Source organism: Primulina eburnea, chromosome 12, assembly GCF_022965805.1.
Source record: "Primulina eburnea isolate SZY01 chromosome 12, ASM2296580v1, whole genome shotgun sequence".
NCBI classification, from domain to species: domain Eukaryota; kingdom Viridiplantae; phylum Streptophyta; class Magnoliopsida; order Lamiales; family Gesneriaceae; genus Primulina; species Primulina eburnea.
Genome location: NC_133112.1, coordinates 29594713 through 29611277, shown reverse-complemented (window position 1 = coordinate 29611277; position 16565 = coordinate 29594713). Strand labels below are relative to the sequence as shown.

The 16565-nt window shown below is 30.3% G+C and overlaps 1 protein-coding gene across 2 annotated transcripts; it reads left to right on the top strand.

Annotated features, from left to right (window-relative positions):
* The first annotated feature begins 9976 nt into the window (after positions 1 to 9976).
* Positions 9977 to 16190, top strand: LOC140807826 (inorganic pyrophosphatase TTM2-like). Of its 2 annotated transcripts, none has more exons than XM_073164789.1 (12): positions 9977 to 10312; positions 11428 to 11778; positions 12038 to 12152; positions 12495 to 12690; positions 12775 to 12888; positions 13011 to 13184; positions 14051 to 14245; positions 14540 to 14662; positions 14740 to 14861; positions 15201 to 15306; positions 15411 to 15683; positions 15763 to 16190. In XM_073164789.1, exons 2-12 carry the CDS (start codon positions 11448 to 11450, stop codon positions 15985 to 15987), a joined length of 1974 nt encoding a protein of 657 aa, XP_073020890.1. In that variant the 5' UTR covers positions 9977 to 10312; positions 11428 to 11447; the 3' UTR covers positions 15988 to 16190. The 2 variants fall into 2 exon arrangements, with proteins under 2 accessions (XP_073020890.1, XP_073020891.1); XM_073164790.1 differs by having other exon boundaries at positions 11416 to 11778.
* Positions 16191 to 16565: the final 375 nt, after the last annotated feature.

The following is a 16565-nucleotide window of genomic DNA, read 5'->3' as shown; positions in this document are numbered from 1 at the left end:
ATCAATGGTTATGGGGGTTGCATATTGTTAGTGTGAATTTTTATTTCTTACTGATATATATGGGACTATATGATCTTTTGAATTGGATCTTTCACGAAATGTTTTTTTTTTGTCTGAAATTGTGTTATCTCATAGGTATGATGAGATTCTCTTCCTTGGAATCATGGCATACCTGAATTTATGTTCAGGGGCACACTTGAGAAGGTTATTTTCTTAAATAAATAGTTGACCAAGGTAAAAAAAAAAATACCCCTAAATTTTACTTGAAAATATTCATTGACAAAAAATCGAGATTAAGATATCCCTAGTATTATGTTAATATTTTAATCTCATAATTTGTATATCTTTTAATTTTGTGAGTGTTTTTCGGTTTTACTTTTCGAATACTTTATCTTGTTGACGACGATACACAAAATTAAATTAATATCTTAAATTTTAGTACAGTAATGTTCTCTCAACATAAATTATTTTAATATAAAATTGTTTTGAAAAACAATCGAGTTTATAATATTTTCATCATATAAAGTACAATTTTTAAATTTAATTTATGTTATTGTCATTTTATATTATAATTGATCCTTGTTCAAACCATTTATATGGATGGTCTATTTATCGATTTAAATATCAATCAAGTTATATTATAAACAAATAATTAATTTACGTATATGTATTTGAATTTGAATAAATTAAATAACATTATATTTATTTATAACAAAATATATAATTGTATATTTAATTTTTATTTATTATATAATTTTCATTCATAACACAACTTAATGGTTCAGTCTATTTAATTTCCCACGATTTGAATACTATTTAATTAAACTAACCTTAAACGGTTTGGAATATTTATTTTGTTTGGTTTTTATGAACAATTTTAAATGAGGCTTAATGAAAAGTTTTGCACATACACAAAACATAATTTACTATAATTAAGTGTTACTGATTGTTATGATTTACTATAACTGACTTAGTGAACGAGTCTTGATTTCAATTGTGGAAAGATGCACATATCATCGATATAAAGTTATTGTATGTAAAAGTATTCATCGGTCGGTTCGGTTTTTTTTTATTTCGGCTTTTTGTTTTAGAAATATAAATTCGATATCTGATTCATTTTTCTTCGGTTCTTTTATTTTAGTCCGTTAGTTCAATTTTGATACACTTGTTTAAATTAATAATATCAATGTATTAAGAAATATTATATGTTATCCTTTTAAATAATTTATTTGTAAAATGTTTAAATATAAAGTCTAAATGAATTAAATAAACAATAATCAACTAAAAATTATTCAAAATGATTCTTCATTCACTAAATATCATATAAAAAATAAAATATAAATAAAATTATTAATTTAATGAAATTTCGATTTTTTCGGTCGGTTTGGTTTTGACATATATAGTCTGAAAATGAATCAAATAAACTTCGATTTGAATATTTATATCCAATACAAAATTCGACTTCCGGTTTGCTTCGGTGTTGTTTGTTTTTTTTTTTTTTTCAACTTTTTCTTTTATTTGAAGTCTGAACACTCTTATATGTATGTGGGTATGATGTGTTGTTCAAACCCAAACCACCTACAAAAGCCACATCAGCTTGGGCTAGGCCTGTAAATAAATCGAGCTGGTTCGATAAATATTTTATTCATATTTGAATTTATCGAACTAGAACTGAATTTGAACATGTTCGAATTTTTTCGAGCCGAACTCTAACCAAAATTATTTTGTTCAATAGTTCGCAAGCTGCTTGCGAACCTTGATGATTTATTAATATAATATAATTATATATTAAATATATATATTTTTTGAGCTTTCGGACCTTCGTTCTCGAACAATACTATCTGAACAATAGTTCGAATAGTTGAAGAATAAGTTCGAAGATTTCGAGCCGAATTCAAATTTGAACTTGAACTTTCTTTCGAGCCGAATTCAAGTCAAAAAATAAAAAAATTTCAAACTTCAAGTAAAGTTCGAATTCGAATATACTTAATTCGAGCCTTAAATTTTTTGGTTCGATTCCATTCATGTCACCCCTAGCTTGGACGGTCATATGTGAACATTGAACGCCAAAACTCCAAAAATTTTCTTTTTTAAAACTTTAATTCTCGCTCGTGCAAGATTGGCGTGAAGGGTGGGGTGGGCAACAACCCCACAATTTCTCTTTTCTTTTTTCAAAAAATAAAATTGTTTTTCATTTAAAAAAAAATTATCCCAACTGTTTAATTTTTTTTAAATGCATATTTTATTCCAAAAATTATGAACGGTTTTTAAATGGCTGATTAACGTCTAGTTTACTGTTATTTTAATATAAAAAATCATATTTTATCTATAAATATTTATCATCTTCCGCATATTATTTCAATCATCAAAACATATTCTATGTCAAAATCACTCCAATTATCTTCTCTCTATTATTTTCATCATCTTAATTTTATTTTTAATATTTATTTCTCTAATCTTATTTTTTTATGTGATAGATGAAAATAACCTAGGTCTTTTTAAAAATTTCATGAATTATCCAAAAATGTCGGAAAAAATGCTTCTTCCCAAAATTCACAAAATCCATCAATTTATCCACATTTCCATATCTACAAAATTATCCATATAGTTCATATTCACCAAATTATCCATATAATCTATATCCACCAAATTGTCCATATAATTCATATATATGCACCAAGTGTGCTTTTTTTTTTATATGTTGTAAACTTTTATTTTAAATTTATAAATAATATTTTAATTTTAAATAGATGACACTCGTAATAAGAAAAATTAATTTTATTTAATAAATATATTTGAAATTAACATTATTATTTATTTAAAATAATAATCATTTAAATTGTGTAAATAAAATTTAAAATGTATTTGTTAATGTAAAATAAGAATACAGATGAATGAATGGACAATGAGTTCCAAAAATAATAAGTATCCACGCTAAAATGTAATGTGAAAAAATTATAAAAAATTTCTTATAAAAAATCATATTTAAAGTTCTTAATTTTAATACAATATAACGTTATTTCAGAATTCACGCGATTCGTTATATGTCCTAATAAAATTAACACAATGTATTGATATGTATTGATAATCCAAAGACTAAAATTTCACTGAGATATGAGTATAAGACAGACATTTTATATTGTCCAAGTAAGGTAAATAAAGGGACTAACATGTACTAGGATCTTGATTGATGTTGCGTAGGCCTAATATTAAGCTAACTGGGACAAGTAACACCATTATTATTTCTCAGTTCAATGCATGCATATATATGCCTTAAAAGATTGACCAAATCAGAATTGCAAAAAACGTGACAGTCATTTTAGAAGGTATATATATAAGATTACTGTTAGTTGTTCCAGAATATTGGTGGGATAAAATACCTGAGAGTTATGTATATGAACATGGACAATCATTCTCTCTTGAGCTAGCTTTTGGAGTTGAGTTAGGTCCAAGTTCTCATATTAACAATTACATTGTTATTTTTATGCAATCAATAATATAATTATGGTAGTACATGTACATACATGCATGTCTGTAGCCAGAATAATTGGTACGATATTGTATGCTTAATTAAGATTAATGACCGATAAATTCGGTTGAGAAAAATTCTAGCAAGCGGACTAGGTCAAATTATAGTAAATGAACGACAAGTCCAAGTATCGATCCCACATAGACTATTATTTAAATACTAAGATTTAAATTATTCGATTTAATCTAAGCAAACAATAATAAGTGATTGGATGATAATTTAAACTAGTTAAATTAAATTCAAATATGCTAAATTAATAACTATGATCGAAATTGCAGAACAGATTTAGACTTGGGAAGTTTTCAAATTCAACAAAATGACCGGGAACATACAACGATTCAAACTTTGATTATTGTCACGCATTGAAATTAATTAACCACCGATTATTCGATGTCACGATGAAATTCCCTGAATTAACTAAAAATCTATTTCTAGAATTTATAATCCTATTTTCATTTAACAGTCCAATTATTTCTAAGTGAATTTAATCAAACAAAAACGCGTTATTCAACGATGGAATCAGAGCTGTCGCCTAAAAAATTGCACATTGAAACGACTACTATTTCTAGTCGATTTAACCATGTGTTGATTAATATTTTTGAAGCTAAATTCAATCTATTCTCTTTCGAGTCAAATTCAAACAACAAACATGCAAATAATTGGCCAAATTAAAAGCACGAAAATTACGCAAACATTAATCAATAACATAAATTAATTCGTAAATCAAATAATCCAGTGAATGAACAAGATCAAAAGTTTGTCCCTATCGTGGTCCCGATCACAAGAAAAACTACTCCATAAATTCAAAACTAGAAGAAAAACTAATATTCGAATTCATGACGAAAATTAAGAAAACAAGAGAGGAGAAAATCTCAGCGATGGTGTGCGAATCTTGCGTGTAAATCACGTTTTTCCTCTTGTTTCTTACAAGCCGTCGCCGTCTTCAAAAGTCTAAAGTTCTCTTTCTTTTTCTCAATGAATCGTTTCAGCCAAAGGTATTTTCAAAGTCTAGGTTTTATCTTTTTATATCTCTCCCAAATCTCTAACAAATCTTCGCCAAATCTGAGTCTGATCTCACGGGCACGGACCCCGTGCATGCATCAGGGAAGGGGTCCGTGTAGACTCTGCCCAAAATTTCTTCCGGAAAAGCACTGGACACGGACCCCGTGTAGAGGTCTGTGTAGGCACTGTATTTCTCATTCTCGAGGATAGATGACACGGACCCCAGGTACAGGTCCAGCAGGGGGTCCGTAGTAGGCACTGTATTTGTCTTCTTCGGGCTTCTTAGACACGGACCCTTACACGGGTCCGTGTAGGGGTCCAGATACTACTTTGTGCTATTTTCCTATTTTTTTTCGATTATTTCTGACATGATATTGTGAAGCTTGACTTTTTTCTCCTTTTCTTTGGCTTTTATAATTTTTTGGTAAAACCTGCAAATAGCCAAAATGAAACGAATTAAGCGCGAAAATTGGAATAAAAAAATACCAGATAATCATGAATACGATAAAATAAAGTCCTTAAAATGCTATATAATTCATGTTTATCAATTAACAATTATTGTTAAGCATGTCAGAATAATATTTATGGTGGACTATTATTAGAAATTAAATAAAAATATGTTTATCACAAAAAACTCTTGTATATGCGTGACATGCTTTTTAATTCGATAACACCCTTTGACATTAAATGAAAGTATCCAATCAGTTGGCTAGAGCTGGTCACTAAACTAGTAACTAATATAACTCTCAGTAGGTCGATAAATTTGCACGTATTTACATTAATTATTTGGTGATGACGATATCAGGATCTCCAAAAACTTTGAGTTAATAAGAGAGGGACGAGTGTTGAAAGTAATAATTGTCTTTGTTAGAAGAGTGATTGACACGTAGTGTTTGTATCGTTGTAGTACGGTTTAAAACATCTGAGTAGCATCGTTCGATTCACACTTGTTTGATAGAATGTTTCACGCCATTATTTCTGTCAAGCGTAACAATATTAACAGTGCATATATTGGTGCTCGCCGATAAAAAGTAATTATTGCAGCGTGCTTTTATAATACACGCTGTTAATGATGTGCAGCGAAAATCATTTTTCTTGTAGTAATATAGAAGAAAAGTGTAATAAATGTTTTTGTTATAGCATGTTTTGTACATGCTTGTTTGATAACATCCTTCGATATTATATGATAGTATGTAATCAGTTGCCTAGATTTGGTGACTAAACTAGTAACTAATACAACTTTCAGTTGTTCGATAAATTTGAAAGTATTTACATTAATTATTTGGTGAGGACAATACCGGGAAGAGTGTTGAAAGTAATAATTGTTTCTGTTAGTAGAGTGATTGATACGTGATGTTAGAGTTGTCGTGCAATGATTTAAAATATTAGTATTGTCTCATTACCATCACTTGTAATTTTTTACAAAGTGATAAAAATTTGATTTTACAATGATTATGAGTGAGAAAATACCGAATTTCGGTACGATAACAGTATGAAATTTTAGAGGTTCGTAACGGTCGGTTTGGTCCGGTTTTACTCTATAACAGTTTGGTTTTTCGGTTTCGGTTTTGAATATCTCTAGTCCAAAATCAAACCATTTTATTACGGTTCGGTTCGTTTTTTTGTAATACGGTTCGGTTTCTACGGTCAGTTATATATTATTAGCTAAAATTTGTTAAAAATAAAACTATATGTCATTTTGTGCCTTTAAAATCTTAATCATAGTATTTTTCAAACATTTAATTTATGGGACTTGATCTTATATATATATACATATATATATATACATATAAATATATATATATATATATATATATATATATATATATATATATATATATATATATCCAAGTTCTTAAATCTTAATAGGCCCATTATACATAAAAATTCTTATACTTAACAATAATATGACCCATTATGCATAAAACCTATCATTAACAATAATATGATCGGTTCGGTTATTCGATTTTTGGGGGGTTAAAACCGAACCGAAAAACCGAATTTCATAAATTTTAAAACCATAACCAACCGAAAAATCAATAAAACCGAACCATTTAAACGCATTATTCGGTTCGGTCGGTTTTTTCGGTTTTCGGGTTTTATGCCCACTCCTATGAAATTTGAAAATTTTCAGTGTATAACGAAATAATGAAATGATATATACAAATTTAAAAATATATAATATTTTTAAATGATAAAATTATTTTTTTAAAAAATAATATATTTCTTCGATATAAAACCGTATGCTGAAATCGTACCGAAATTTTAATATACCACAATATATTTTTGTATAATTGGTATGTTAATTATATGAGTTACACACAAGTTTTTGTCTAATTATATATACCGAAAATTTCAGTATGATACAAATACAAATATTTTAATACTATAATTTTCTATACAATAAATTTATATATATATATATATATATATATATATATATATATATATATATATATATATATATATATATATATGATAATTATTTTTCCGTACGCCACGATATACACATCTCTAATTGTCATGATCAAAAGTTGAGAGTGTTGTACCAAATAAAAAAATTAGACAATGTTTTTTTCTGTAAGAGATATTTCCTCTGAAACGAATGTTATAAAACACCAAATTGGTTTTCTTAAAATGAAGTAAACTTGGCCGATATTTCCTAGCTTTATCCACAGACTTGGAACTCTTATTTTATTTGTATTTTACTTTCATTTAATATCTGACTTTGGCATGAGAATGACCTGTTTGTTTGTAAATTATATTATTCTTGACCTTTACTAATGCCTTTGCCCAATTAACTATAAGTCAAACATAAATTATATAAAAATATTCCTTAAAACACAATTAAAAACACATTAAATTGATGCAAAAATCACATCAATTATTTAGATGAGACATTTGATGCTTGATGTTCATTTTTTTTCCTTGGATATGCTCAATGTATTTTTATTACTTAATACTTGTTGTAGATTTAATAAAATAAATTTATAAATTAAATACATATATCACCAACACGTCATAAATCCATATCAAAAAATATAAATGACAATAAACACAAGCCATAATCTATTGATTGATCTAACGTTGGAGTTATAGATCTTCTAAGATAACAAATAATTGATCGTATTATTATCATCTTAGATGAGAGAATGAGATAAATGTAAAATATATATATACCATATATAATCTGTGTTATTATTTGTGCCTCATGACCATAGTATCTTATATAACCTTAGCAGTATTCGACCTATCATAGAACACTTGATTGAGCTGAGTTTCTGCACATAAGGTGAATCACACCAATTTATTTAATATTTTGAAGATTCGTAATTAATTAGATCACCTTATTTGGTCTTTTATTAAATAGTTTGTCCACGTACAATTAATTAAATTATGTGAGCCCAAAAAATAGTTTCAACAATACAATGTCCATTTACTGAAGAAAAAAACCATCCTAATTGAACATGTATTTATATAATAAATTTGAGTGACGCTTATTTTTATATATCCAAAAATATAAAGCTTTGTATTCCAACCATTAACATGTTAATTTTCGTTTGGGAAGAATCGGAGTTGAGTGTATATGCAGACCTGATTCATCGTTCAATTTTTTAAGATTGTGCTTATCTAAGACGACTGAATTTCAAATTTGTTGACTTATTTGGATGGACAAAGTTGAAATTCAAATACATTTTATTATCAAATTATGAAATTTCGATAATAACTGTGGTGAATTTTAAATATCTCAATATGATCTTCATTTGAATTTATCTGTCAAATCAAATATTTTTTTCGAATCAAATTCATGAATCCAAACGCATTGAGAGTATTCGATTACCTAATTTCTCTTTGATTTTCAACAATTGGGGGCCTGGATTTGTGAAATCCTTTTAACTAGATGGACATGAATTTTTTCAAAATGGATATTGATTTGAACATCTGTGGTTCAAAACTCCAAGGCTTTCCAATAGTTAAAAAACTTCTCTATTGATAAATTAGGTTGAAATTGAAGTAATTATTATGATTAAAAAATGTGTGAAAAACGAGAATGAAGAAATTGACCTCACGGGATTTTTTTTAATTTCATGAGACGGATCAATCATGTTCGTATTTACAATAAAAAGTAATATATTTAACATAAAAAGTAATATTTTTTTGTGGGTGACCCATATAGAATATCTGTTTCACAAAATTGACATGTGAGACCGTCTCACATGAGTTTTTATGTATTTCAAACACTACAGAAGCTCAAACACCATGTTTTTTATGCTCTCATAACAAGAAAATTATTATACTCCACTGGTATGTAAAATGAATTTGAAATTTGGAATTGAAATCAAATTAACCTAAATCCATCAATCCAAATACAGTTCAAGTTTTGCACGACTTTTGGGCGCGTTTTACATGTGCTATTATATCGTAAATTTATGTCAATTTAGCTAACTAGCGTTATTGAATCTTTCTTATTTGGACATTTGTTTTCAACGTTCAGACTATACCATCGCAATCAAATTAATTTTTATGTGAAATAATTTTATGAAAAAAGGTCCACACACACGAGCAATATTGCAGGTTTAGACGGAAGGATTTGAAGTTCATGAATTTAACTGTGTTTTTATCGTTTAGATAACTTGCACAAAATAAATTCACATTCATCTCCATACTCATTTACGCTACAATTATACAAATCACAACCCAATCTAACCTAAACCACCACTCATTGCGGGCTACGCCGGCTAACTAGCCAAAAGGTTTAAAAAAAATTTCGCATAAACCATTACAAATTATAAATAATATAAAAATTTCAAAACTATTTACTCATACAATCTATTTCAAATTTCAAATGATATAAAATTTTCAAACTCATTCACGTATATAATCATCAGAAACAATATTATAATTTTTTTTTTAAAAAAATGACGGGTCACCCCACCTTGAAACCACAATCCAAACGTGGTGTTAAAGTCGTAACATTCACCACTTATTTGTGACATGGTAGATTGGCACGCCGTACCAAACCAAATTGAAAGCTTTAATAATAATTTCAATTTCCTGAGTATCATGATCACTTACAAATTCAAAAATATAAATAAAAATAAAAAAAATTATTTCGATACGCTCTATTGTGATTTATATCATTTTTTTACATAATATTTGTATGCTAATAATTTCATATATAAAAAGAATTGTAGAGTATTTTTTTTATATGATTCTTATAATTAATTAATTAATATTTTAAATTTTTGGTGGTTTATAATTGCTCTTAACCTGAAATATTTTGATGTCAAATAATATTTATGTAAAATATTTCGAGATTATATTAAAATATAAATTTTTAAAATTATTAATAATCTATGTTATGTCATAAAATTTTAGTTTTTGTTTTCTTAAAATTAAATTTCCATTGATTTCTATAAATTAAAAACCCAACCCTTCGTTAGTTTCTACGATCTTCTGTAAGTCGTGCAGAAATCTTCGCAGCAAATTCTCAAGATTTCCCCGTTCCCCTAAAACTCCCGAAAAAATCACAACTTCCCATCTCACCGAGCGATCTTGTTTAGTTTAAAAAAAAAAGTAAGCACACAAAACGAGGGAAAATGGAGAAAATCAAGAAAAAAGGAGAATCCAACACGTATGCTAACAATCACCCCATATGAAAAAGAGTTTAATGCTCAAAAACCACCACACTTTTCCTTCCTTGTTGAACCCCACTTATAATTGAATCAGAGTATCAACACAGGGGATTAGTGTACTTGAAGATTGATATCGTGAATTCAGGTGTATCTGTTTCCCTCCAATGTTTTACGGGTTGATTCTTTCTGTTTTTTAAATGGGATACTGATTTTGATCTCTTATTGCGAGTACGCTGCATTGGTTCTGTTTGTGTTGGTATCTAGACCTACAAGCGTATCTAGAACTTATCTTTTGCTTCAAATCGTTACCTTTTTTTTTTTGTTTAGAATTGATTTTCTGGTGATTTGTTGATCTGGGTATCAGTATTATTTCGTTTAGAGCATTCGTGTAATTTTTGCGCGTTTTTGTAATGTTGATCATCTTTTGATTTTCAGTGCAACGCTAATGTCATTTCATTGATTATACTTTGGATGAAATGTCAATAGTATAGTGAAAGATATGCTCTTGATACTCAATTCGTTTAATTTATTTTGATGATTGATTTATGAATTATCGAAATTGTATGTCTTTTGGTTTCCTTTTGGGGTTGGCCGGTGTGTGGTTATATGCGATGGTTATGAAACTTATAAGGGAATAGACAGTGGTTAGATGATTCAATTCTGCTTCTGACTCTTGGGATTTAGGCTCTGTGTCTTGTTATATTCTGCTACACCAGAACTCGCTCATTTTTAGAAAAAATCAAAATGTGAAGAGCTTTAGTTTGGGGCAGAAACTGCGGTGCTTGCCTTACCTGTAGGTCCATCTCTGTTATGTTGAAATAACATAACATAATGTTGCTGAATGCTGATACTTCATGGTGTGAAATACTATTGTAGCTTCTTTTATTCTCTAATTCACTAAATTATCTACTTTCAGTTTAGTTTTGCATTTGGGTTTTTTTCATTTTAAATTGTCTACTTAGGCAAGTGACTACTTCCCCTGATATAGTCTTGATCAGCCTTATTTTTTTTTTTAAATGTGAAAAAAGCTTATGACTGCTGATTATTTGGGTGAGTATATTTTTCATTATATTTTTGATAAGCTTTGATATTTATTTTTTGATGACTTACTTCTCTACTTTATCTTTCACTTGCAATGTGATGAATCGGTTTTTTCATTTAGTTCTAAAATGCATGACCTTGTCTACTCTCTCTAAAGTAGCTTAATTAAGTTGATCTGTTTTTCATTTGGTGGGCATTCTTATACAGTTTCAATTTCAGAACAATCTAGTACGATATCAATGGCCCAAGATACTTCCGAATCAACTCAGCGTAGACCTGGTCTCTTAAAAGATCAAGTTAGACTGGTCAAAAGGAAGGATTCAGATCGTTACGAGATTGCTCCAATTCCTGATAATTTGTCATTTGAGAAGGGGTTTTTTGTAGTCGTTCGGGCATGCCAGTTGTTGGCACAGAAGAATGATGGACTTGTATTAATAGGATTAGCTGGTCCCTCTGGTGCTGGGAAGACCGTATTTACTGAAAAGATTGTTAATTTTATGCCAAGCATCGCTGTCATTTCAATGGACAATTACAACGATGCGAGTCGAATTATCGATGGAAACTTTGATGGTAAAATATGCCACTACTATTTCTTTCTTCAAAGACTTCTCGCTGAATCACTGATTCTTTTCAGGCTGAGATTCTTGTTGTAGGCTGTTTTTTTTGTGAAAATTCTTTTCTATTTTACCTCTTTTTCAACTGAACATTTGAGACTTCCTTGGCACTTTATAATTGCAACTTACTTTATTAATTTATGTTTCATGCTTTTGGAAAATTCTCATAACTTCATATCTTGGATGGCATTTATAAAATTTGACATTATGCACAGACCCACGATTGACTGACTATGAGACTTTGCTGAAGAACATTCATGATTTGAAGGCAGGGAAGCAGGCTGAAGTCCCGATATATGATTTTAAATCCAGTTCACGCACAGGATACAGGTCTGTGTCTAGTCACTTACTTTTGACTCATCAAAACACTTATAATTTTTTGTCAGATGCTATTTTAGTTATTGAGTGAGCAGTATTATTTCTTGATGCAGAGCTGTCTTCTTGTTTCTTTTCTTCTATTTTTGGGGTAGTGGTGGTGGTGAAGTTTTCTCCTTTTTTACTCACCTTTATTTTAGCAATTTAAGTTGAGGGTTTTTTGTTAACTTACAAATCTTAATTTTATAAAAGTTGACTGGTTCATTTGAAGTTGCAAACTTCTTTTATCTCATCACTCTTCTTTACTGCCAGTGGAGTCTAATGTTTTTTATCTCATGAAGTCACATGCTATTGTAGAACTCTTGAAGTCCCAAGTTCTCGTATTGTGATTATAGAAGGTATCTATGCTTTAAGTGAAAAATTGCGTCCTCTGCTGGATCTTCGGGTATCTGTGACAGGTGGTGTTCACTTTGATCTCATAAAACGTGTTATACGGGACATACAGCGTGCTGGGCAGGAACCAGAAGAAATAATTCACCAAATATCTGAAACCGTGGGTATTCCTTGTTATAATTAAGTAAAGCATGAAATACCTTATACCCATTCAACAAGTTCTCAGCCACACTTCTCCTTGCAGGTATATCCTATGTATAAGGCATTTATTGAACCTGATCTCCGCACAGCTCATATAAAAATTTCCAACAAATTTAACCCGTTTACTGGATTTCAAAGTCCTACCTATATATTGAAGGTAAATTTTGATTGATTAATTTCATTTAAATCTATTGTACTTATTGATGTTTCAGTCATGAAGATTGTAATGTGATAACTTGTTGACTCTTGATATAATTGTGTTGTATGCATGTTATTCAGTCCCTGAAGAATTTGTCTCCGGAACAAATTAAGTCTGCCATGTCTGGAGAGCATTCAGAAAGTACAGAACAGACATATGATATTTATCTTCTGCCGCCTGGTGAAGATCCAGAGACTTGCCAATCTTACCTGAGGATGCGTAATAAAGATGGAAAATACAATCTTATGTTTGAGGTCTGCTCTTATTAGTCAATATGACATATTCGGAGATTTGAGTGGCTATCTATTATTTTACTAGCTCCGTAAATGAACCGAGAGTGCTGTTATTTAGTCGTAACCTCATATGACTAACAGGATAAACTCATGAGCCTGCTTGAGTGACTATATTTAGTTTTATCTCTTTAAAATAAAAACTTCTTCCTTCCAACGTGCAAAAGTCTGGTATTCATTACCTTCCCTGGTCATCATTGAAGTATATGGCTGACATGTGAAAAGGTACTTAACAATGTGAATACTAATTTAATTGTGTGTAGAAGTGAAAATTATTTGTTGCTCTTAATGTGTTAGTATGTTCCTTAGTGTTTGTATATAAATTTAGTTCTATGAGGTTTTTGGAAAAAGACATTTTTTCTGTTATATTAGGTTTTAGGAAACAGAGAGAAAATAAATGACTTGCAAAATGTGCATGCTTTGTTAATTAAAGTTTTTCCCTAGCCGTATTCCAATTGGGCTCTAAGAATTTGTAAACCACAACGATATCAAAACAAATCACAATGTTTGGTTCTGTTTACGGGGTTTGTCAAATTATGTTAGAAATGGTTGGATAAAATAATATTAAGATGATAAAAGAGTATATTTTGAGTAGTAGTATAATATGATTGTGAAGTATATTTTAAAAATTGTATCCAGTTTAATCAAAACTAATATTTTGTTGGGAGATGTGAAAAGTTAGAGGATATTTGGATTTTGGGAAAGATAATAAAAAGAATGATAGTATTTTTATGTTTATTTGTGGGATGATAAATTGGCTTAGTAAAATGAAAACAAACATAGTGAAAGCTTTTAAAATTTTCTTACTCTGGCATGTTTATAAACTGTAGGAATGGGTCACTGATCCTCCCTTTGTCATATCTCCAAGAATAACATTTGAAGTTAGTGTTCGTCTTCTTGGTGGATTGATGGCCTTGGGCTACACAATAGCTTCCATACTGAAAAGAAGCAGCCATGTCTTTTTGGATGAAAGGGTCTGCGTGAAAATTGATTGGCTGGAACAGTTAAAGCGTCATTACGTTCAGGTAGAGTACACTTTCGCCACCATTTTCCACCTTCCGTTCCACACGAGAACTTTTTCTAACTAAAGCTTGCCATCTACTATCAACTTCATGATATTTTTTAAATGTATGCAATTTAAATTTTCTTCATATCTCTGCTCATCCTATCGTGATCTTCCTCCTGATTATTAACGTGTATATAGCTCAAATTTCCTCCTTTTTCATGAGATAGTTCTCTAAACAGTGAAGTGCTCGACTCTGGCATATTTTCGTTCCATGTGGTTGTTTATGATGTTGATCCTGCTTTATTTGAGACAGGTACAAGGTAGAGACCGCCTTGTTGTAAAATGTGTAGCTGAACAGCTGGGATTGGAAGGTTCATATGTTCCACATACTTATATCGAACAAATACAGCTTGAGAAAATGATCAATGATGTCATGGTATGACAAATAACCGAGCCTCCATTTATGCTTCTTATTTTTTTTCCTAAGGCATTTCAAATCTGGGATATTGACAGGCATTGCCTGAGGATTTGAAAACCAAACTTAGCATAGATGAGGATCTTATCTCAAGTCCTAAGGAAGCACTTTCCAGAGTCTCGGCTGAAAGGGCCGCAACAAGAATAAAGAATCTCAAAAGGTGTACTTGTTATCCTATGCTCTTTTAATTCTCCAGATGTTCTTACTTCTTGATGGTGTACATACTTTTATGGTGTATGAATTTTAATCAGCTGTTGTGCTATTAAGCTGTATTTAATAATGCATATTTATATCGATATTGTGTTTTTGCCATAAAAGTGTTCCTTGCAATTAATGGGACTTCATTTCTTGTAAGCTCAAATGTAAAAGTTTTAACTGTCTCAATTCAACGTGTATTTGTCCATTAATATTATATGTGATTTTTGCTAGTAGCAGTTACCATTTTAATCAAGTCGTAGGTCATCATATCCTTGAACATTTTTGTTGCTTGATTTAACAGTGATATGTCACACTCATACACGGGACACACAGATAAGAACATGTCGAAGATGAACGGAAGATTCGATGATAGAATCATAGACTCACCAACAGCTTTGCCAAGTCAGGTAAAGTACTTCAAATTTTGAAATACTAATGTATGTAAGCTTCTGATACATAATAATATTCAACTCGCTTGATTTAATTACCGTTTTCAACTTATAAACTGCAGGGAGCTATAATGCAACTTTCAGAACAAATTTCTACACTAAATGATCGTATGGACGATTTCACATCTCGCGTTGAAGAGCTAAATTCCAAGCTAAATAGCAAAAGAGGTTCTCCCAGTTCACAAAACATAGCATTACAGGATTCGTCCTGTAACGGGTCAGCTCCAACTTCCTATTCCATATCTGGTCTAGGAAATGGTTCTTTAACCGGATTCGCAATGACAAATTCCTCATCTTCCACCCAACTAGCAAAAGAGTCTTCTTTAATGGAAGAGGTATTACTTCGTTGTCTTTTTGTGTGAAGTTATTTTGGTTAAACTAGTTACCGAGAATTTGGTCGGACTTCTGAGGCAGCTATCGAACATAACTCGTGGACAACGTCAAGTCGTGCATCAGCTCGACAATCTTAGCAACCTTCTACGAGAACATGTGAGCTCCACAAGATCACATCGTGATAGAAGACACGACAGAGGTGAAATTCCAGATGTTGAAGCCATCAGGATTTCCATGGTCTTAGCATCGCTAGCTGTTGGTGGGGTGGGAATATTTTTGCTCAAGGGATTTTTAACCTTAAAGTGATCCAATCTGACATAACTAACTCATTAGTCGACATGTCGATTTTATTTAGCATGCCACCGAATACCCCCGAATGTTTTGCAATGCCATCTTTCTGATCGGGAATTTAGATTTTGCCTGGATCATTCGACCCTATATTTCGGGGTTTTGAAAGTGATTTGAGTTTTGTTCGAGGAGGGTGTTTATATTTTTTTGACGTTGAAAGTGGACATGTTGACTTCTAACCACCATGACATGTATGCATAGGGGTGATCGTGTTGTAGTTTGGGCGGTTCTAAATTCAAACCGAATTGTTATGTACTATTCGGTTTTTCTAAAAGTTTTACCTGCGGGTTTTTAATATCTCTTAAAGTTACCATTTTTTTAATTAAAATTAATGCACAGTTTCGATTGGTTTCGAGCTTTAAGAAAAAAAATAGTGAAAATTAAGAAATAATGAATGCAACTATGCAAGTTTGACGATCAATGTCGAAAATTAAGAGTTATGGTCTTGAAATAAGTTTGAGAAGTTATGAGAATTTGAGAATGAAGAAGACATAACGAATAATATAATAATAAGAAATAAGGTAAAAAAGTATAAG

Excerpts from the sequence above, each read along its gene's own strand:
- LOC140807826 (XM_073164789.1), top strand. The coding sequence starts at position 11,448 with ATGGCCCAAGATACTTCCGAATCAACTCAGCGTAGACCTGGTCTCTTA. Across the intron at positions 12,691-12,774 it reads TTCACCAAATATCTGAAACC|GTATATCCTATGTATAAGGC; the intron begins GTGGGTATTCCT and ends TTCTCCTTGCAG. Across the intron at positions 14,862-15,200 it reads AGAATAAAGAATCTCAAAAG|TGATATGTCACACTCATACA; the intron begins GTGTACTTGTTA and ends TTGATTTAACAG.